Source organism: Haliotis rufescens, unplaced genomic scaffold (genome assembly GCF_023055435.1).
Source record: "Haliotis rufescens isolate VD_foot unplaced genomic scaffold, xgHalRufe1.0.p SCAF_14, whole genome shotgun sequence".
In the NCBI taxonomy this organism is placed as follows: domain Eukaryota; kingdom Metazoa; phylum Mollusca; class Gastropoda; order Lepetellida; family Haliotidae; genus Haliotis; species Haliotis rufescens.
This window is the reverse complement of record NW_025963824.1, coordinates 22,985,811-23,010,409: the sequence shown is the minus strand read 5'-3', so window position 1 is coordinate 23,010,409 and position 24,599 is coordinate 22,985,811. Positions and strand designations below refer to the sequence as shown.

At 38.7% G+C, this 24,599-nt stretch overlaps 1 protein-coding gene across 1 annotated transcript in view; it reads right to left on the bottom strand.

The window, feature by feature from the left end:
- Nucleotides 1-313: 313 nt before the first annotated feature.
- The window catches only part of LOC124131170, a 57,512-nt gene continuing 33,226 nt past the window's right edge, over nt 314-24,599 (bottom strand). Inside the window, exons 15-32 of the mRNA XM_048395166.1 lie at nt 18,528-18,642; nt 17,927-18,003; nt 17,440-17,636; nt 17,020-17,107; nt 16,349-16,422; nt 15,948-15,984; nt 15,460-15,557; nt 14,953-15,084; nt 12,880-13,034; nt 12,528-12,663; nt 12,137-12,283; nt 10,740-10,839; nt 10,367-10,440; nt 9,022-9,144; nt 8,059-8,181; nt 7,490-7,626; nt 7,031-7,166; nt 314-1,682 (exon numbers count right to left, since the gene is read on the bottom strand). Coding sequence (XP_048251123.1) covers nt 1,611-1,682; nt 7,031-7,166; nt 7,490-7,626; nt 8,059-8,181; nt 9,022-9,144; nt 10,367-10,440; nt 10,740-10,839; nt 12,137-12,283; nt 12,528-12,663; nt 12,880-13,034; nt 14,953-15,084; nt 15,460-15,557; nt 15,948-15,984; nt 16,349-16,422; nt 17,020-17,107; nt 17,440-17,636; nt 17,927-18,003; nt 18,528-18,642 — 2,021 coding nt within the window. The 3' untranslated portion in view covers nt 314-1,610. The remainder of the gene's footprint in view (nt 1,683-7,030; nt 7,167-7,489; nt 7,627-8,058; nt 8,182-9,021; nt 9,145-10,366; nt 10,441-10,739; nt 10,840-12,136; nt 12,284-12,527; nt 12,664-12,879; nt 13,035-14,952; nt 15,085-15,459; nt 15,558-15,947; nt 15,985-16,348; nt 16,423-17,019; nt 17,108-17,439; nt 17,637-17,926; nt 18,004-18,527; nt 18,643-24,599) is intronic.

Below are 24,599 nucleotides of genomic sequence, written 5' to 3'. Positions count from 1 at the left end.
GCGGGGGGCACCAGAAATGGGCTTTACACATTGTACCCATGTCGGGAATCGAACCCGGGTCTTCGGCGTGACGAGCGAACGCTTTAATCACTAGACCGCCCCTCTAGTGTGACACGGGTCTTTGACGTTGACAACCTTCATGAAACCCAAAGGCCTGAAATGCGTGCTTACAGACCAAACATCACAATGGCAACACATATGTGACAAGCTCCAACGATAAGTAGATCCTGTCCAGGCGTGGGACGAATTATGCAGTTTGCGTGGCCTTAGATAGCTTGGCTGCTTCTGTTAAAAGGAACAAAGACAAATTGAGGAACATATTTTTTATTTATTTCTACAAACTACAAATGCTCGCAAAATATTGTTTTGAAGACTAATGTTATTAGGTCAAATGTGTGTTTATGAGATGCAGTGCCGTCAGATAAGAATATACCTGATTTCCTAACACTAATGAAAGTGCCGCCATGGTGCAGGTGAAGCGATTTCAGTGGCAATTGTTGTATTGTGACACTTATTTTTACGTAAAGCGTTTCTATCAAAATGATAAAAGTATATAAGCCACACAAATATAAAAAAAGATAAGGCAATATAATAGTGACAGAATATGTATTGGAAATGTCATATATATCATAACCATCTATATTTTATGTATGTTTCATTTTGACTCATCACTAAAACAACAATGGAAGCAAAACTAAAGACTTATAATGCTATAGAGATACATGTCAGATTGAAATACGCATTTCTCATTGTTATAATAAAATTACAAACATAGCTGAAATGAAAATCCTTAGTAAATGTCTTTATCTCTATTGATGCCTGGCATTCTCAACCATCCTGTAGACTACAGTAAATGCCAACTTCTTTGCATTGGTACCAGCATTGTGTATTTCTTAATAAAAGCTATTAAATCACTTTGAGTATGGATGACTCGAGTTGTGTATTGACAGTCTGATATGTTCCAACATTCCTACAAATATGAAACTTCTTTATGTTTCTTGATTAAACAAAACCAGATACGTATCAATATAAAAAACCTTTCCGTAGGTAATTCGGCAAAACATAAGTATATCGACGATATCAGTACCTGATCATTAACTCCTCTGTGTCTATGTGTCACAGTGCCCGACTGAGCGAAAACAAAACACAATATTGTACGTTACAGGGTGAAAAGTCCAGTCCACTTATATAAACGATGTAGGGACATGTCCATTGGTTTTCAAAATATAATACATTTTATTTGTTATATTTTTACATGTGTGTGTCCCTATATGTAACATATACGTAATTGTAAATAACAGAGATGTTGAGTACAATGGCCTACAAAATCCACAATATATGGTTAGAAAATAACTGAATGATTGTGATACCGACAGAAAATATTAATAAAAATAATCATTCCAACCGATTTTTACAAATACGTAACGTAAAGTGCATAAATTAGACCTAGTTCACCAAAAAGGATCCATCAACTTGCATGAAATACATGTCTTATATTATCCCCATGAAATAACCACTACTAATGAATATAAAAGCAGTAAAGTACTCCTTACATGTATATGTGTTATATGTTGAAGACAAATGGCAATACGTAACGATTCTACCCCTGTTTACAGGTTGGCGTAGACACCGGAATCTCGTAGGTACTCTTTCACCAAGCCGTAACAGAACTTGTACTGATCCTGGAAAAGAAGAAAACCGGTATGTTGTACTCAAACTTACGCAGACAATTAAGTATGCAATACATTCGTTACTGGAATTCACAAACGATTCATCATTCATACATTTCGAAACAGAATCAGTGCTTGAGGGACCAACAGTTTCCTACTTAGAAAAAAACGCTTCAGATTTTAAGAAATAATTTGGAGACTGGATATCCTGAAATAAAATATGTTGTGGTTCATAAACAAAATTTGGCTTCTCCCTCGTGATTATTCAGCCTCCTATACGAATGGCTGACATTTAACAACGCCACTGTCACTGAAACCACGGACTGCTTGGACGTTACGGGTATGCCATGTGACTTGAATATCCTTCATCGCCCTGGGAAATGTGTTTGACACACTGGTTTATCATGTCAAGGGTCAAGGTCATCTTCAATGCCATAGCCGGAAAGAAGTTTGCATAAATATATGAAACATGGTACGTCTTCCTTAGGGCCCACGTCGGAAAGGCTGTGATTGAATTACGTATAAGGTCAAGGTCACAGCGAATGCCACTCATAAAGAATATGCGTCAGTTTCACTCAAATGACCTTCTGCAGCTATTTTACAGTCGCATGCATGTAGTTCTTATACATTCAAATGTTATTGAAGGGAAAATTCACTTTTAAGGCCACTATCACTATCATGCATTATGTGCACAATATGAGTTCATTCTAATAATTTGGTACAATTCTTCAGGGAGGACCATAAATGTGATAATGTTTGTGGCGCATTCTGTCATGGTCATGGTAACTGGAATGGCAATAATTACGGTAGCTTCATTGTGTATTTCACCAACCCATGGCCTGGGTATATGTGACATGTTAGTGAGAGCTATGTCAACCAACTGTAATTATGCACCACCCCCCTCTCCAAAGGGAGGAGAGACATATAGTTTTCTGCTCTGTACCGATTGGCTGTTCTTAACATAAATTGGCATGTGCATTGTTCATCAGCTGAATTAGTGCCGTTTGACATTTTTTAAATTTTCGAAATTGTATTCTTTTATGATATATAGAAACAATTTCGACTTTGTCTCAAACGAGGGTAGGGTTCGTTTCCGGGCCATAATTTGAAAACCGATCAACATATTTCAACCAAACTTGGCATATGCATTTCTCTATAGATGAACTGGTTCTATTTCAATTTATTTCTTAATTATATTTGTTACTTAGTCTCATAACTCTCAAGCTAATGGATATGTTAGCTTGAAACTATACATGTCCTATGACCTGATGCTCAACTATTGCCTTATCATATTTTCCATTTTTTCCCCTTTTTTTACTTTCTTGTGTCTCCATAGAAACAATTTGGACTCTTAAACAAGTACCGTTTATTTCCCGCCAAAACTCTACAACTAATGAATATGTAGTCCAAAACACAACTGCAACACTCATATCAAATGGATCACCATGGAATAACTATTTATTGTTTGCTTCAGTTTTAGCCAACATCAAACATGGGTGTTTACTTTCTCTTCCCGGGAGTTTATGCTTTCCCATACCCAAAATAAAGTGTGTTATACTTTCTTATTACGGCATAGGACTTTCTGTTAGAATATCTTGCATTAAACATGTTTTGCCATGTCGAAAGTGAAGCCGTTAAATATGCTTTTATGTTCCTCATTATTTTAGCTGGAGTCAAGGTACTTTAACCTGCAATGAGGTTATAGTGGACATGCATTTATATAAACTGAAGGCAATGGTATCACACTGAAATTGTATGGTGGTATGTATTTATTTTAGGGACATCCATGGCGAGGCAGCGTCTGTTTTTGTAAGTAGTTTCAAACACTATTCTAGCTCACAAAGGAACAGATATTTTAAAGGAATAAGTCAGTTATGTATTAGATACTCTTCAAAACAATATAGGGATACTCGGAAAGTTTCAAAAATTGCAAGAGATATTAGTTTTTGTAATTGTTTCGTGATGATAATGAACGGATTGGGATACCATTACAACCGGTAGTGAAATATGACAGTAGATGATAGGACTGCCAACGATCTTAAAGGACGATAGGGGTAAGATAGGGAATTTCAAAGTTGACCTTTTTGGAGCAGTAATACCGCCACGTTTTGTCAAACATTTATTCACTCGACGAGACATACTGCGTATAAGGTCTCCCAATAGCGATTTGAGGGAATCTGTCCTACGCCTCTTGCAGCGCCTGACCAAGTTCAGCCAACGTGGTTGGCGGTCTATGACGTTGACGTAAACGTCTCCCTATAATGTCCCAGGCGTTATCAATGGGGAAAAAGTCCTGGGCTCATTGCTGATCAATGCATTTTATGGATGGTGTGCTTCTAGAGGTGAGCATTGACGATTCGTGCACGGTGATCACGGGCGTTGCCGGCCTGAATAACAAAGTGTCGGCCTAGACGCCTTGTAAACAAAGTGTGAAGGTTGGATTGTACTGTCTAGTGAGCCTTCCTTGAACAATATGGCATGGGGGTCGCTCACTCGTAGTGACCGAATCTGTCGTGAGGTCTCAGGTTGAAATTGGGCTGACTGACTGACTGACTGAGTATGGTTTTACGCCGCTTTTAGCAATATTCCAGCAATATCACGGCGGGGGACACCAGAAATGGGCTTCACACATTGTACCCATGTCGGGAATCGAACCCGGGTCTTCGGCGTGACGAGCGAACGCTTTAACCACTAGGCTACCCGACCGCCCCAAAAAATTGGGCTGACAATCATTTCGACGACGTCAGACACGACCTGTCAGGAATGACACCCTACGCATATTTGTGGCGATATATTTTGGTGTAAAATTACAGACATAATAGCATGTTTGTCGTCAACTCTAATATTTGTTCTAATATAGTATTAACATTAATATTCCATGATCCCCTACTTTTCTTGAAGAGTATATGTTTCTAAAAATCTGAAAGGGTATTATTCGCCAAATCTCAACGTGAACTAATTAGAGATTCATAGTTTAATTTACTAATATATGATACATACTACACCTCTGCTTTCAAACTGCGAATAACACTCATATAATCTACATATTCTGGTGTTACGTGAATCAATATTTAGATCCTTAAGTATTTCTATGTTGAAAATAACATCGGTCTGTTCAATATGTGTTCCTAGTGTAACATTTTTTTCTTTTCGCAATGGACTTAACGGCAAATACCTAATCGCTCCCAGAACTGTTTATTGTGTTTTTTATGTATAAACTGAAATACAACCACGACATACATATTTTCTCGTTTAGCTAGAATCTTCCGAGACTTTGAAAACGCTCTGTCTGAAAATACGCAGTTCTGAGCTAAAAAAATGAAAAAGGACCTGTATGGAGATCAGATAACTGTGGAAACTAAAATGTATGAGAAAGTACTTCTCTCCCGAATCTAAAATCTACCGAGACTTGGAAAAAAACGCTTCTGAAGTGCCTAAATCTGAGGTAAGATCAGAGGAAACGTCGTCCAGATCACCGTGGAATCTAGCTTTCACGAGAAAGAATTTCTCTCTCCAATGTGCTCGAGGCAGATTTTGGAGAAAGATATAAGAAAATATGGGTAACAAGCTGATTTGTTGTTTCTAGAATATTCAATGAACGTGCTACCATGCATGTGTTTTCTGAAAACACGATGAAAAAGACTACATTTTCATACTCTGTACAACACTTGCTTGAGAACGGCAATACAACCAACACCGCAACGTCGCTCTTAATTGTAACAAAGAAGTTTTTCATCCAGAAATATTATCCTTATTTATTACTCCAACTTTTATATGCCTATAGGGAAGACAACCATCACAAGACAATACTATTAACACATACCATTCTTTTTTACAGAGATTAAGCTTTTGCCCCATACTTGGCTTAAAGACAACACAAAAAACAATGTTTTGACAATAGTAAGCATCAATCTACAATTTGCATATTTCACACAAGAATAACTATCATACGATTTTGTTTGTATTGATAAACATACATTTTATTTAGAAATGGCAGGATAGCGTTTGACACCATATTGAGTTTCCTAGTCTTTCCGTGAAATCATCAGATTGATCGTCTTCACTCGGTAGATCTTCTTCGCTGTCCTCGCTGCTGTCAATACTTGAGTGACTAACCACGGGCTCATATCGATATGATGATTATGTGTAACGTCACTGAGTGAACGGGGACACGGGTGGCCCAGTCTTCTAAGGCGCCGTGCAGAGTTGCGTTCCATTGGCACGCCAGAAACCTATGATTGTGGGTTCGAATCCCGGTTCACCCCGATTATGTTTCTAGGTTTCTCAGGTCCATACCCGTGCTCGTGGGTTTCACCGAAGTGGTAAACGCCTGAGACCTGCATCACTTACGGCTTTCCTCCCACATTAAGCTGACACACCGCGATGTAACTGGAATAATGTTAAAAGCGGCGTTAAACCCAACTCACTCACTCACTCTCACATTGAGTGAACATTCAACGTTTTCATCGAAGGCATTGTCTCGTGGTGCCATGGTGAACGCTAGTAATCAGCCAAACATTATACGAAAACAGTGATCGTCTGCAAGTCAACTCTCCACTTTAACTACAGGTCACGTAATGACAAATCGGACCATTTACTTCCGGTAGTTTCGGGAATACGAAGATTTTTTTATGTACATTTTTGTATGTTTTTGGTTTACTGTAATCTCTTTTAAGTTGTTTCATGTCACAAGCTATGAGAAGGTCAAAGGTCGAGGTCACGAGAAATGTGCTAAATTATGCGTGTGCATACATTTCCTAAAAAGTGCCTCATTGAAGGGGCCATTATTGTGTCCAATGAATGATGCAATTTTCTGAAAGTTTTGCTCAGATTCTGCTGACTTAGAACTTCTAACACTATTTGTGGTTGTTTGGTACCGGGATGGTGTTTAGTTTTAGACTTGCTACAGTGTTGTGGCACTATTATAAAAAATGCGTCTGTTTCACTCGAGAGTATTTTACACTGACCATAAACCATTGCCTAACTATACATTGTACGTACTTTGCGTTTCGCTCATTAAACAAAACTCCTGTAATTGAAGGGCAATATCATAATGTTAACTCGATGTTAACTTGATAACTGGCACGGTCTACAGGTTACATAGATATCAATCTATCTAATGTAACATTAATTTAGCATTAAAACCTCGTGCTGTGTGTTCTGTTCAAATAGTCAGGTAAACTAACTCTACATTAGGAGCTCATTCGTTTGATATCCCATAACATCAACCCAAAGTGAACGCCTTGATTGCATACAAGTTGTGGAAGCAATGAGTGTTAAGTATTTCTCATCATAGTGCTGATTTGTTGTTACACATACGTGTACGTTCCCTTTTGGATGACGAAGTCTCTAATACTTACATACGACTGGATGAACTGAGGTCTATAACACTGAAGTTCCCGGATGGTCAGGTAGATGTCCACTTCCTTGTCCAGTCGGAGTCTGCTGATGATGTTGAGGACGCTGCAGAACACTCCACACAGTCGGGCACCGTCACTGATTAGGATGAGAAAACAACATAAGTAAGACTTTGAAACTGTAAATTTGTACACATTTAACTGACTTAACAAATCTCACCAAGATCAGTACTCACGGAGTTTCGAATTGATAAACACTTAAAGTATTATATCAGCTGTAGAAGATGCATAGAAAATTGTGTTGTATATTTATATATACAATGCCATAGCATCAGACAGTAGTCTCAAAGAGTAGATAGACATAAAAAAGGAAACTGGTTATGATGAATGGAAAATAATGGGACATGCTACAAAAGGACATTCAACTTTTTTAAAAAGCGCTCAGATCAGTCTGAAACATACGCGCAATGTACAAGTGTCCTGTGTTCTTCGGAACTGCCTTTTGTTCCCACTTCATTCACAAAGTCTAGGAATGGTTCTGGAGGTCCAGGAATCTGTGATCTCAGTTTGAACACACGGATCTGTTGATGGGTGTTATCCTAAAGATAAGAAGGCTATTAGTGAAGTATAGAGACACTTGACTAAGAAAGTGTTCCTGGATAGTATATAATTCCTTATTGACATGAGCTATGAGAGTTGGAAGTGTCTAAAGGCTCCTTTGGTACAAGTATACCAACACTCGACTCAATCCCATCCCTGACGTTAGCTTTTGCCACCATTTAGTGAAACTCATATTTGCACCTGATGCGCTGGTTTCACATGGCTATTACAGTATACAGTACAATCCGGCGGCATTACATACAAGTTTTATACTTTTAACTCTAAAAGACATTTGTTCTTTAACCGGCCGCCCTGCCATACGAACTATATGCAGAGGGATCGGTGCATACAAGATTACTACGCTGTTTCTTCCGTAAGCAATAAGTAAGTCAAGACATAAGCCGAGTGGACCACAGTTGGTACATCACTACCTGTTCCCGGAGAGCCAAGTTAAGCTGCATCTCAGTAAAACTGTCTCGGGATGTGTCCACCTGCAGTGTAGTGATGCGGAACGGTCCTATGTTCAACGTCTCATTCTGTCTTGGATATAAGGCCTTCAAAGAAAAAAGAAATCATTCAGAAATCTGTATATTTAAGAATTGAACGTCGGGCTGGATGGGTTCATTGATGTATGAACTATTGGAAAACGCTGGTTAAACTGTGTGAACCTCGAGATTGCGATGGATTAAAAAGAAAATAGAAAAACGAGTTGATTGTAAACGCAGATCGAGAGTTCGGGTTAACGCCGGAATGTAGTTACGGCAAAAGTTTACACGATCAATTTCAGAAAAAATTGTTCACAACGTGTGAACTTTTCTCTCCGTTTACAGGTGTGTGAACTCCAAATATCAAATTAGGTGACTATTCATTCAGCCAATCAGAATGAAAGAAACGGTGTAACTTGTAAATTATATAGATACAACCGTGTTCATCAAAATCGTATATGCACAAGAGCAAACATCACTTCTCGCGCACAAGTGTATTGTTGACGTCATTCGAATCTTATTGTGACACACTAGAAACGACATTATTGCTAGAGATTGTGAAGGTCATTCGACAATTGTGGGTTTCTAAGATTCTACGGGTAGATCAAAACGATTAAGAAATAATGGCTATAAAGACAATATTGCACTCTCGTCGTATGATTTCACGAAACTAGTGTGATGATTACCCTCGCTTTTGCTGAGTAAATACAACAATACTTCATTGCAGGCTACGGACACCAGACATTTCGGTAACAACTCGATCATGAACGTAATTCCACTGACTCTACAACAATAAAACTGCCAATGCTTTATGAGATGCTACTGTGTTGTTCTTGGTGGGACAGACGGCAAATGCACACAGGAGTCTAACAAATATATGTGTGTCGTTGAAGTTCATGCATCACTTACCTGATTATCCTCTAGACACACGATGGTGAAACAGTCATGGTCATATACCAACCTCCAGAAGTCTACAACAGTCTGCGTCAGCGGTGTCTGGGTTGCTAGCAGACCCAGGGGCTGTGTTGCAGACTTTAAAATAGGTAAATTACGTAATCTAGTTCGAAATTGATATCATTCAGTCAATCAATGTTATTCATGACGGTGACAGGGTCATAAAGTTCTACAGTGACTAAAGTTCTTGCGATTTTGCCTTTTACGTCGAAATGAATCAGTTTCAGCAGATAATTCTGACTGATAATTCGCTGGCGTTGACGTTTTGTTTGTCCACGTCCATTTTGAAAATGAGTGTACTGGACAGGGTGGATACCATTTCAAAAGTTCTAAAGAATGTGACATGAAGTTGGTCGGTTGGTTCGGTTTTTAACGCCGCACTCACAATATTCCAATTATATGACGGCGGTCTGTAAAAATCGAGTCTGGACCAGACGATCCAGTGATTAATATCATGAGCATCGATCAACGCAATTGGGATCGATGACATGCATCAACCAAGTCAGCAAGCCTGACCACCCGATCCCTTTGTCGCCTCGTACGACAAGCATAGTCGCCTTCTACAGCAAGCATGGTTTGCTGAAGACATATTCTACCCCGGATCTTCACGGGTCTGATATGAAGTGACCGCCTCCGTGGTCTTGTGGTAGAGCGTCCGCCCGGAGAGCGGAAGGTCCGGGGTTCAATCCCCGGCCGCGTCATACCAAAAGACGTTAAAAGATGATACTTGTGCATGTTGTTTACCCTGTCTGGCGCTCGGTATTAAGGGGCTAAAACAAGGACTGGTCGGCTCGGAGTCAGTACACTGTGTCTGAGTGGGGTATTCATGTTAAACTGCGGGATGGTATCTCAGTGAGCTAGCACTATAAATCGGCATCAGTCCGGACTAGTACAAGCAGCCACACACACACGTGCATGCACGTCGCTATATAAGTACAATAATCTTGGACGCGACGTTAAACCCAATTTCACCTCACCTCACCTTTTATATGAAGTCTGTGTTTAGATATACACTAGGTTGATAAGTTTTACAAATGTCAAGTTCAAGGGGCGAACCTATGTACATATCAATACAACTAACATGACTGAGGAGGTCGTAAGCATTTTGCTTACATTAGGTTTGGAGAGTGAACACGAGACAGTGAAATATATATATTCTCAAGACTCCTCAAATTAATTGAGTCAAAGCTATACTTGGAACGATTTCTCATACGTATCCTAATGTCCAGTGCAATTCATATCATTAGTATATACATGTAAGCAGATAAAATGTTTTTGAAAAGACAGTCGACATACTTACAGGAAGTACGACAGCGTTGATGTAATCATTGTGATCTGCGACAGGAGTTGATAGAAAGGGCCGGACTCTGTTCGCTAGAATCACATGAGATAAACGACAAAACCCCACTTTGTACACATGTATAATGTAAATGATCTTTGGAACAAATAACATGATATTTGGATGTATCGTGCAAATGGACAAGAACGTTTTCTTACCACTACTGCTGTTTACCTTAGATTCGGTGTGGATTAAGTTTGTATAGGCACATATATATACGGAGGTTAAGACGTTGTCAGCATAACTTGTGAAATCGTTCATTTACCAGTTGCAAAGGAAAATGAGGAAAAGTCAGTCTTTAAACATGGCGGACCATGCGAGACGAGATGCAAACCTGGGACAATATCCTTGTTTCTGTTTTTGCTGATGTTATCTGGAAGATAAGCATCAGATGCCAACTTCTCTGGGATCTCCATCTTCATGTATTCAAGAGACTGATCAAACGAAACATAAACACGTCATTACATCATACGTAGGAATGCATAAGTACAATACAGTGTTTTTTAAAGAATAAACTTAACATAATTACAAACACAACATATCAATAAAACGTTTTCTGACTATTTTCATTAATGTACAGAGCACACTTTGAAAAGTATGGAGCCTTTTGGTTGAAACGCATGTTCTCGGGGATGATGGAGTTGTGTCCCTTTGATTGAAGAACGCAATCAACACCGACTGCAACACTACTGACATGCATATGTTACTGAGAGGACGATAACTATAACAAAAGAAACAGGATTTAACTATTGATGATTAAACATACGATCATACTGTGTTTTCAACTTTCATTTTAAATAAATTTACATTTACGTTAAAGCAGCAAAGCCATTTCCATAATCATAAGAAATCTCTGTGTAAGACTACAAGTCCACTGTACGATTCGAAATATGCATGTGCAGGGAATAGTATGTATCCGTGTGTTTTACATGTATTGCCACAATATTAAATAAAAAAATACCAATGTCAGTCCCTAAGTAGTAGCTAAACCCTATTCAAGGAAAGGAACTGAGATCATTCTAATAAACATAATTTTCAAAATACAATGAAAACTGTAAACGTGTTCGCAATATATGTTAACATGTTCTTGACCTCGAATTCGTGTTAAATGGTAAAGGTCAGTCTCATACTTTCCTAAAGAAATGGCTCCGGAAGTAATGACAATCCTTTTAGTGAGAATGGAAAATACTTCAGCACAGCCTTGTAGTCCTGTTAATGGACATGTGTACACTGACTCTAAAAATGCACCAATGTCAATGGCATGTATGGTTCATCTTGCGGAGAATCCGGCTAAAAACATTCCCTGTAATTAATACTAGCTACACAACCAACACACATGTTTAGCTGACACATGTATTATATCACTGAAGAGAAGTAAGAGAGCGATGGGTAATACGGTAATGAATGATTACATATTATTTCATCCAGCTTCAGCCCCGTGATATCATATCTATACCCATTAGCTGGACCATGTGATATCATATCTATACCCTTTAGCTGGACAATGTGAATTCCGGCAAGTCTTACTGTCAACTTTTACATATAGGGGGGAATGATATGATCTTGTACTTTCATTTTGGAACACGATGATAACGACACAACATGTGCAATATCTTCGTAAAATGTTCAAAATATTGTTTCACTTTTGGGAAAACTTCTCGTCTTCTAGTTAACTACTTAAATATTATAACAAATCACGCCTTCCCTTTTCTAACTGATGATCATCCGCACCTGAAATTGTTTGTTCATCTCCATTTCCTGTTGTCTGGTATATTTCACCTCGGTACCAAACTTCTTCTCAAAGTCGGACAAAGTGTAGAACGTGCCCCTACTCTCTAGGGCTTCCATGACAGACTCGTGGACAAAACGGTACTGCTCCTATAAATACGATTTTCTTTTGACAAAAACAACTTCAATATCGGGTAAATTTTCTTTTTAAAACAGTTTAAAGATATTTCCGACGATTCTACAGTTCAATAATGAAACATTGCTAAGCATGATATTGCTGCTGGCCTACCTACAACACTGACATAGTATTTGTCTTCTTTAATATTTCAAACCATGTTATACCGACACAGGAAACAGGAGTCATTTGTCGCCAACAGTAAAAATGTGTTCTTACCACAGTCTGAACCATGTTCATCCTGGCTTCTCTCATCTTGGACACACACGAAAACACGTTTACTTTGTTCTGAGATTCTCCTTCATCAAAGAGGTTGTCCAGAGCAATGAACGTTCCCGTCCGACCGACTCCAGCACTATCAATACAGCGAAAATACAGCTACAATGAGTACATTTATTTCCTGTACAGAATCGGAATATCTACTGGATGAAATGTTCTCGATCATACTTAGCTAGGTAACATAAAAATGCACGAAATCGAGTGGCATGGAATCCATTTCCTGTCGTGTGTTATTATTGATATGTTATGAGACTATTTTGCATGATATTACACAAGCATGTATGTTTCGTACCTGCAGTGAACTACAACCGGTCCGGTAATGTCCTCTTCTGATGACACCAAACCCCTGTACTGCTTCCAGAAGCCGACTAGAGCCGGCGCTGAAGGAACATCATGGTCAGGCCAGGACGTGAAGTGAAGCTGGGTCACTGTCCTCTTGTCAGAGGGCTTTAATTGGAAATGTATATAATGCAAACATTTGTCTAATAGGGAGGCTAATTTTTCATAAATGAGTATTTTTTTACAAATAAATGAAATCATCAATATGTGTCTCAGTATCACCCAAAGCAATAGAGGGATCATGATAATAATGCAATATGGTGGTCCAAGAAGATCGCCATTTTTACAGTCGCCAAATACAAATACAGATCATGAACATGCAAACGCGCCCAAACGCATCCACGTGAATTGTAAATGCGCGATCTGAGCGTGAAACATGAGCACATGTCCTTTATGGGACGTTCTGGTCAGCGTTCTATGACGTTTGAGGAAACGTTGGTAGTCGCCCATGGTCGCTGGGATAGCGCCAGAAGAGCGTTGTGTGAACGCTAGTGAACGTCGGTGATCGCCGGGAATCGGCGGAGAACGCTGGTCCGGAATTCTGTTTTTGAACATGCACAAAAGTTCTCACTGAGACCAGCGTTCTTCAACGTTTAATTTTAAACGCTGAAGAACGTTTAAGAACGTTCGTGGAACGTTTTACTAACGTTCGCCTAGCGTTGCACGCGTTCGGCTATCGTTAGTCAGTCGTTACTCTAGCGTTACTTGGTTGTTACTAATCGTTTGCTTTGCATTGAACGACTCACTGGCGACCTGTCAACGACCGCTGAACGGTCCCCTAGCGCACGTAAAAATAACACGCCAGCAAGACGCTATTCTGTCGTTATTCACACGTTAGTCACACGCTCAACACGCTCGTCTAACGTTGACAAATCGTTCGTCGCGCGCCAGTGGCACGTTAGCACACGCTAATGGTTTTCAGGGGTATCTTACTTGGTCGCTGTTACACGCTTCTCGTGCGTTAGACACACGCTAGTCATGCGTTAGGCACACGTTAATCACACGCCAGATGTGTCATCCTCATTCTAGAACGCTAAAAAATTGAACGATTGAAATGTTCAGAGAACGTTGACCAGAACGTCATGGTGTGACGGCCCCTTTAGAAGGCTGTGAAGAATGTGCAGGATTTTCGTCTAGAGCACAACAGAAAACACATTGTGGCGGCTTAGTGAAACAGAAAGAAACAAGGTCATTGGTTTGGTCCCAAGCACCAGAACTTGATTCTAGAATCGTTACCAACACTAAGGGACAACATGCGACTTTCCCTGATCCGGTAGATTATGTGTCGCCACTATTGCCTAGGGCAGCTACACCTGGGTCGACCACGAAACCTCTATAGCATCTACCGTACCTAGGACTACAAAGGGTATCAGCCTAGACGGCGAGGAACAGCATAAGTGAGGCAGCTCTTCGATTCAGACGGCCTGTTCAGTGTGCTATTGTGACGCCCTAACATCGTCGACAGCGACGTGGAGGGTTGTGTGCTTTAACGAAAGATGTCGGGTGTATTTTGACGTCGACGTGAACGAGACTAGTGTGAGAGTGCAGTCAACAATCTCGCTAAATGAGAGGATCAACCCAGTTCCCCTGATGGACAACTGAACTGTACATCGATATCGATTTGAAGTTTCCGCAGACACACGTCACTCCCATTATGCATTCCAACATGATAATGCCTGGGCAGTTAAGACGTTGTTTGTTTGTTCGTTTGCCTTATTCTGCAATATTTCAGTACGGCAACATACATGTATGCTCTATTACAAAGCTACACTTGCATTCTGGAAGGGAATTTGGTTGTGATGTTGTATGAGTCTATGGCTGCATGGATCCTGGATCATGCTATGAGTAAATGGGATACAACTATCCAACAATCCTTCACAGACTGAGAGATGAAGAACGCCCGGGTTCAATGCTTCTTTCGTCAGTACTTCGGTCATATCACTGCTACCTTACTGGCAAATTTAGGGAAACAAAGACTAATCTAACAGAAACAATATTCCTATCTGAAGAAGTCAGTTTTAACTACCTTATTGGAATGCTGAACCAGGAACTTCCTGATGGTAAAATCCGCCCTGACAGTTGAGAGGAGTGGCTTGATTAGAATGTTTCCACATTTCTTTTCCTTCATGCCATCTGGCCAGTACTGTTCACACTTTTTCTATGTAAACACATGATATGAACAGTAATGTGCACACAATTATTACACCTAAACGCAGTGAAATCACTTAATATCAATCACGAAAATTTTTAAAGCACTTTTAACCATGCTATTCTGAATTTCCATAGCACATTTGTAACGTTTTGTTACTGATTTCAAGCAGAAATATATCTGGTGCTGATCTTGAATTCCGACACCTAGTCCAAGGACAAATAACAAACATGGGTTGATATCAGTTAGCATAATTATGTTCTCGTACGTATTCTATGGATATGGATTGTCGGTTTACATGCTTGTATTTAATGGTACTATTAATGAAAGGCTTGTGTTCGATTAGTCAAAGGGAAACAGATAATCAGTATTAAAGGGACTTACCCTGTTGAGTTCCATTACCCTGGTCAGCATGACAATCTGTGACACATTCTCTTGCCATATCATTCTCCAGAAGTCATCAACAGTTACGTTATTTGGTCCTGCAATATGGAGAGTTTTTATCGACTTTCCGCCGTGACAATTAACATTGAAACCAACCAAGGGTTTAAATAAATGCAACGAATGTCTTATATGAGTGTAATCAAGCGTTAATTAATGCCAAAACCATAACCCGACTAAACATAGCAAAACCCCCCAAAAATTAGTACCATTCAAATGCGTTTGAAAGGATAGCGGTGAAAATTCACGGAATTGTATTTCTTACAAAAGGTAAAAGGATGTTTGATAACTCTTGAAACAGAATCACACACTTACAAATAAAATCAGTATGACGTAACGGTCTTTTTTGTATCCTTAATTCAAATGCTGGTTAATTTGTCATTTGTGATGTACCAGTGCTTAAAAGTAGGAAGAATTAACGTGGGGCATACCTTGAGCAGCTATGAAGACACTGGTTTCATGAAAACCCTGAAAGAAATTAACTTTTTCTGTCAAATCCTAAATTAACTTCGTGATTAATTTATTTTGGAATTATATCACTTGTGTGTCATTGTGCTACCAGCTGACATGAAAAATATCCCATCGACGAGAGATGCATGATGGACAAGGTTGCTTGACATAAATTCACAAATTCAGGTCAATAAATATAAATACATATAAAGACATCCGACATTTGTTTTATTCCTTAATCACGGAACGTTCCATGTACAAATAGCACAACTCAAATTGTTGTAATATCATTTATGCTGATATGCTTCTTCGGAAATATAACCCAAGCGTTTGTCTATAGTGGCCCAGTAATCACTAGAGATTATCAACAGTGATAACTGACCTGTACATAGCTGGCGTGGATGTAGTCACACGTAGCGTCACCATCAGGGGACAGGACAACTCGACTGGCATCATCTATTGAATACGAAACATGTCGTAGATGCGTGTTGCCATGGATATGGTGATGACAAACTAAACATTATAATCCTAACAAATCTTCAGTCGGACCCAAGGACTGGTGAATCTCCGCAGTAATAAGGGACGCAACTATGTGTTCATACTTTGTTTGAAACCGATTAATCACTGAAACACTGAGGCTGAATCGACTTTGACCTAAAAGGTTTACTTTATGTACAATGTATATTTCAACGTGTGTACTCTCCACTGATAACACAGGGATCCGTTCTTATTCTGGTAATCTGGCACCTAATACTTTGACAGGGTCCATTGAAAATGTTTATCCTAAAATATGATGACATTTTGAAAGTGTGGCAGTCTTTAGATGGGTTGTCAGGCACAGAAAGAAGATATACATGAGATGTTATTGGTGTGCAGGACAATATGTAAATCAACTAGATACATTTAATGACGGACAAAAGAGATTATGACATTATGACATTTCCGTCTTGTATTCAATAAAACATTTTCCACTATTTCCATCTCATCTTTGAAATATTAACATGACCATGTGTAAACCAGTATGAATTTTCTCAAAAATAGTACACAACTCACATGGAAACAGAGCAAGAAATCTGTTTCTCTTCTTATTTTCAGGTTTCTTCCCCTCCGTGTGCTCTCCATTCAGTCCATGACGTAGTAGCTTTGCAATAAAAACAGAAGAGTTACGACCCGAAGGAATATATTGATTTGATCCCATACAAGATGTCCACATGATCTCCATTCTGTATTATTCACTGATATAAAAACATTTTAAAGTGGGTCAGGGCTTCTTTTTATAATGTATAAATGACCATGTGTTTGTTTTCCGATTCTGCCAATCTCTCTCCAAACCCGTGGTAATTGAAGTGGAGGTCACTTTACATGTGACTCTGGACAACATTTTATTTCTGTCTAATTTAAGGGAATACTTTTGTTTAGTTTCAACTTGCAAGTGAATATAAAGTTTATCCCACTTATACAAGCAAATCTGACCTTGTACTCGTGTTCGAATCCCATGCCCGTCACCTTCTCCCTGACATACTGCATGAGTCTGTCCAGGCGTACAGGGGCTGGGAGGACGTTATAGTAGTGGTCCGAGTTCTCGTACACGTTGTCTGCGGGAGGTTTCTGTTTCTTTGGTGGCTTAACAGGCTTAGTTGGCTTCAAGGATGGGGATGCTGTCCTTTCGCCTGAAACACATGTGACATTGTCAAGTTTCTTAACAAAACATTGAAAATTTTACTTGATGACATGTGTAGAGACACTAACCCTAAAACAAAATGTATCGATCATTAAAAACAGAACATTTGTTCAAGATTACACAGGTACACGTTCTTAGTGTGGATACTTTAACATGGCTTCCTTGCCTGGAGCATTTCATATAAAGAAGTAGTGTTACTCATTGTGTCAAAAGAAATAATGTGCTTGAGAATACACCTGATTTTGTGGAAGATAAGGAATATTCATGAGCTTTACTTACTGGATGCAATGAAGGAACTCTCAGTGGTACTTTCCTCAAATTGGTCTTCCGTTTCAGTTTTCTGTGAATTTCTTCTTCTACGTGTTTCAAGAGAAGAATATTAATTAATACCTGAGATGGTAAAAAGTTGATATTTGAAAAACTGAAAACGAAATATCCTTTAACTATATACACACAATTAGAAACATTTCAGTTCATAAGATAATTGGTCGCATTGGTCCTTATAAAAACGTACAATCACGCTTACCTCAATTTGTCATTTTATGCAACTCTGTTCCTCGTTGTGACAATCATGGACAACATAAAATATTGGCTAATAACATTTGTTACAGCAAAACAAATTCAAATAAATTATTAAAGTACAGGTAGCTATATAGAGAGTTTCCTCACTTGTACAGAAATTAGCTGATGAAGGCACACCTGTGATAGGTAATGATTGGAAAGACAGAATGAAACTACATAAAGATGACAGCCATAGCAGTTATATTTGTGAATACTTGATATTCAAAACGTATCGTTACAGTATCCTACTAAATGATAAGTTTGATGCGAAGCGTTTACAAGTTCGGTGTTTTATAACCATATACTGTTCACGACTGACCTTCGCATGTAAACCAGCACAGCAACGACGGCCGCAAGTGAAAGCACAGCTATTACAACACCCACAATGACACCAGTCAGGGATTGGGGCCCTTGCTTGTTGCTCTTTTGTGCCACTACAATAAATGAAACAAGTATATAGTATAGTGCAAAACCATCACTAAATCAGAATGAGCATGGCTCGAAGTTGATTTAAACAGTTCTTTTTTCTTCAATATAGGCCAATGTTCTTTTAAAAGATCCATTTAAGTCATGATATCTTTTATATTTCGCATGTTCAGAAATCATAGTTTATAACTTTTTCAACAGGCTCTATAACATATCTGATAGCATGTCATCGTACCCAGACAGTATGTGTCGGCATTCATGCTATCAACCACTGGGCTGGCACTGACCAGAATATGTATAGGAAGCCGTGACATAGTTGATAAATAGGTTTCTTTAACAACACATAAAAACAGTGGAAAAGTATTTTCTCACCTACACACAAAGATTCTGTGTAACCTTGTTCGCATTGATCAGGGCAGGTCCCATCTTCTTTGTTGCAGTCGGACCCACCAAGACAGTGACCACATGTTAAGGAGCAGTTGTCGCCGTAGTAATGAAGTGCACAATCTGTACGGGGTTGTAATTAAACCATTACAAACATCAATGAACATTCTATGAGTACAAGATCCCATTTCCTCTTCGCGTCATAGCTCATCAATAGCACAATACTGTCCTGTTAAGAACGCATGGTATATGCATGTGACACAGTTACTAAAGTGTTGAACACAGATTGAGGACCCGTTGAACACATGTGTGCAAGGCGTGACGAACGGGTGCCGTGTCTGTAACACGGAATCGCGCTTCACTTGAATGACAATAATATGATAAAACAAAACAATAAGATGTGAATCTTGGGTTAATGAGGGGCCGTCTTAATTGGTGTTCCTTGGTTCGACTCTCCCCATGAACAATCCTACTAGGGTCCCGTCCAGCCGTGAATACGCGTTCATTGCTTCGGATACCACCGAGTTGACAAGAATGTCGCTGGTTGGTAACTAATGTTCGCATAAATTAATTGATTTTAGATTCACGTTTAATCCATGTGGCTATACCTGTAACTCCGGGCGAGTACATATATTACCGATGCTCGTAAACCAAGTTTATGCTTCAGTAGTAGATGTATGACGCAGCAGCCAGCATTATCAATGACTTATTAAAAGAGGTGGTACGTCTATTTACCTATACGCCCCCACGTCTCCTACACACAGATCTCCGATTATGTTTCTAGGTTTCTCAGCACCACACCCGTGCTCGTGGTAAATGTCTTAGACCTACATCACTTCGGGCTTTCCTCCAACATTAAGCTGACATCCCGTGATATAACTGGAATACTTTTAAAAGCGACGTTAAACCAAACTCACTCTCACACTTACACACAGACAGTTCGTCATCAGTTGGAACTGTTATTGTCAAAACAAATCAGACAGGTTTGTAAAAAATCTTGATCATTTGTGGTTGCCATAAGGCGAGTAAATTGTTGGACTGAAGGTCGAATTATTTATTTGTTTTGTGTTTATTGCCTTTGAATAATTTCTATAGATGGACATATAAAGGTGAAATGATACAGGTCTTATAATAAATACATAAACTTTCAGATTTTAGAATTTGTTGATGTCTCCCGGTATCAATATTAAGCCTTTTACATCCAACATGAGCACGATCAAAATCGGTAGCAAATATATACATGTACACAGTCGAAACATATTTCTCTGCTTCTAGTCTTATCTTAAAATGTGAGTAACATTGATATCGAGTACGGGGTGATACAATAAAAAAACATGCTTAGAAGTTCATGTTTTTCAATTTGTTTTGAAAACAAAAGTTGAGAAAAATAACTACACATGCGACATCTCGGTAGATCCAAGGATAGCCGAGACCTGAACGAAACATAAGTGTAAACTGTCATGCCCAGTTGTGTCTACCTACTAAATCAATATTAAATAAGATTTCGGAAGCCATGTAGGGAAGTCAATTTACTTGGCAAAGAAGTGGATTTAGCCAGTATTTTATGCATTAAACCGAACTGTTTAGGGATATCGTCCACATCCCCCTCAGACCATAATTATAACCTGTGACTGGTAATATCGGTACCAAGATAATATTACAGGTAACAAGCTAGATATTGGACTCGGTTATCTCTTATCTTTAATGTCCCCATACATCGCATCCATGAAGACGGAAGAGTTTAAGTTACAAAATATAAATTAACATATTAAAAAAAAGCAATGTTATTCTGGGAATAATCAATACTCCTGTCCGACATATGTCAATCATATCAGCGGACAATTCTTGAAAAAAGTGAAAATATGATTGGGCTTAATACACAGCCCTGTTTTAATACAGTAACAATGATACATAACAGAGTAGGCATATTCCGAAAACCTTCAAAAACGTGCAAACAAGTACTAAAATTACTAGTATCAAAATTTAAGGTTCTACTACACCAAATCAGAACCAGTTTGGACAGCCTTCAGTGTAGATCGAGAGATATCTGCAGGCTGTGATTGGAGCATATTCTGTAAGATTGTTATGTCTTTCAAATGTACATCCATCCAGTTATTAAAACTGACCATGTTTTTCTATATTTAGTACTGTCTTTTTCAACATGATGACTTATGCTGAATGTGACCAGAGCTATTTTCAAGTAGGTGACATTTGGTGCGAAACTGGGGGTGGTGTGTTTAGCTTCCGGTACTCGGAAAAGGAGCTGACTAAGCTAGTCATTTTTATTTTTTTTATTGCTGCTCTAAGGCCAAACTGTGCACACACATACAGGTAATAGCTGTTGAATGCTTAGTTATTTAAAAAAAAATCATAACGTTACTATAGAAGTTTATGGGAAAACATTTGGTTGTGTGTAACCTGTAGGGTGAGTGCACATTTCAGTAATTCATACTTTACATGCTTTTCTGTTTATATTTCACCATGGATACACCATGGAGGCAAATTTAAAAATAATGACAGTGAAGTTGGGGACATTTTGGGTTGAATGGAGCATTTGGATGGCCTGGAAATGAATGTTGCTTCGTATTGTGGTCGAACTCAGCACGAACCCCCCAGGGTACCTCTGTCCAACAAGCCCTCATCCTGCCTTCTGAATTTGTTGAAACTGATGAATTTGACAACAAATTAGGGTAAAGTCACCACTGCCACAACAGTTTCTGCCTTATGTCAATCGCTTGCCAGTCAAGTTACGCGATGCCGTTATCTTGAGTATGAAGCATGTACACTGCTGACAGCAGAATATGTCACACATCCTCTTATTTACAGTAAACAATGTAGCATACCAATATATCTTTCTGTTAGGTGCTCTTGTGTGAATGAATGATGCTATTTTTCTATTAAGTTTCTTAAAACAGACTTATTTTTCACTCATATGACTTTCAAATAATTATTTTGGCCCCTCAAGAACTAACTCCTGGCTGTTATATCCAAACTGGTTTGCCATTTGATATTGTCTGAACACTTTTTTCAGCTTTTCGCATGCCTGATGTTGACTGGGGAGGTATATGTGCACTCATGCAGAAGAAGTAGGAGTTTTGACATCGAATTTGGCATTTGGAGAAGCTGATCCGAAGTCCGGTGTTGGCAGTGTGTGATCGACAACCCTTGTTTTGCCTCGCTACGCTCTATTACCTTGTAGAAGTTGTGGAACTTGGACATGTAGGTACATTAAGTACATTTAAGAACCCCAGTCCATTTGAGGTTCCTCTGTTGCTCACTATCAAGTGCCATAATAAGATCACCCTCATGCACTAGACATTTCTAACAGTGCTCCCTTAATGCCCCACTGTGCAGTTTTTCAGTTTGCAAACATGAAATAAGGGCTATACACCAGTCCAAGAACCTGCTTAGATGAAAATAATATCCACTGGCTCTTTTGGAATGTAACATTATGGTTCTGAAATCATCTGTAAAGAATGTGATAGTGTTCGACAATACTGAATTATCTCCCCTGTTTAGTAAAATGCATTGTATCTTTCATTCCCCTATAAACCCATAAATTATTGGAGAGAAACACTATTTTAAGCTGGCATTGCATGACACTGTTAATTGTGAATAAAAAGAATTACATTTATGTCAGGATTAGCTGTACATTTTCAAAATTATATGGAATTTTAACTTTGTTTCATTGAAACTGGCAAATAACTGAAATAAGCAAGTTTAGCCACCTTGAAACATTAAACAGTAAGGATGTTTGATGTCCTGTGAGTATTTTAAAGTCTTAACTAAATAAATCAATAGAGTTAATTGTAATTTCCTTCCATGTTGTGGTTTCAAAGAGCTTTCTTCTACTTGAGGGTCCATTTTCTATTTCTTGGCTTTAATAGGCGGTATGGTTCACTGGTCAGCATTTGAGATTGCTGGCAACAATGCACCCTTTTACTTCCTATTTTCTGGTAAAGCTCATTATCCAGCCTTACATATATGATGACTTTAAAGCTACTTAATGTGTCCCCTTGCTTATTGTTGGCCTGAATTCCATGCTCTCTGTTCAATTTTGAGATTTTTTTCTGATTCCTTTCCATGTGTACTTATGTCACCAGCCTATATCATAGGGGATTATACTTTTGATTTTTGAAGTATATGAAAGCACAAACATTTGTGATAGCCCCTCCATAGATGATTTACCAAATGCTGACAGCCATTTGAGTGTTTAATTATATAAACAATGGATGGTGTAAGTTCGAGCAATCTCAAACAATATCAACCGCATCATGTCATGAGTGTCAAAACCATATTCCATGAATGTAGCAGACTCTGCTATGTTCTGATGATGTCAGCAAAGTAAGGCAAACAACAGACCACTACTCAATTTTAAATATGTATTGTAACTGGTTTTGAGGTTTAAAGATTTGTTCAATTTTTTTAGTCGAAAAAATATTTTAGGGTGATATGATCTATGCAGCCTCAATCATTTATAGAATTGACCCTTGACCCCCTTCTTTTATGAAATATGAATTAACTCCCATGGTCAGTGCATGAAGGTAGAAACTTCTTTATTAATACAGAAATACCTTTTGTAAAACATTGATGAAGTGTACATCCTTAAACTCTCACAACTCTTTCTGTGCATCAAAACTATGTATTCTGGTGCCATATAGACATGCTGGATAGGAACAAGTAGTGAAGTTTAATCCAATTTCCATTTTTTTTCTGAGAAGCTACATATATATACAATACATAAATCACACATTTGACAAGTGCAAATATATTCTGATTTGTCTACAGGTTCTACTACACCAAATCAGAACCAGTTTGGACAGCCTTCAGTGTAGATCGAGAGATATCTGCAGGCTGTGATTGGAGCATATTCTGTAAGATTGTTATGTCTTTCAAATGTACATCCATCCAGTTATTAAAACTGACCATGTTTTTCTATATTTAGTACTGTCTTTTTCAACATGATGACTTATGCTGAATGTGACCAGAGCTATTTTCAAGTAGGTGACATTTGGTGCGAAACTGGGGGTGGTGTGTTTAGCTTCCGGTACTCGGAAAAGGAGCTGACTAAGCTAGTCATTTTTATTTTTTTTATTGCTGCTCTAAGGCCAAACTGTGCACACACATACAGGTAATAGCTGTTGAATGCTTAGTTATTTAAAAGAAAATCATAACGTTACTATAGAAGTTTATGGGAAAACATTTGGTTGTGTGTAACCTGTAGGGTGAGTGCACATTTCAGTAATTCATACTTTACATGCTTTTCTGTTTATATTTCACCATGGATACACCATGGAGGCAAATTTAAAAACAATGACAGTGAAGTTGGGGACATTTTGGGTTGAATGGAGCATTTGGATGGCCTGGAAATGAATGTTGCTTCGTATTGTGGTCGAACTCAGCACGAACCCCCCAGGGTACCTCTGTCCAACAAGCCCTCATCCTGCCTTCTGAATTTGTTGAAACTGATGAATTTGACAACAAATTAGGGTAAAGTCACCACTGCCACAACAATTTCTGCCTTATGTCAATCGCTTGCCAGTCAAGTTACGCGATGCCGTTATCTTGAGTATGAAGCATG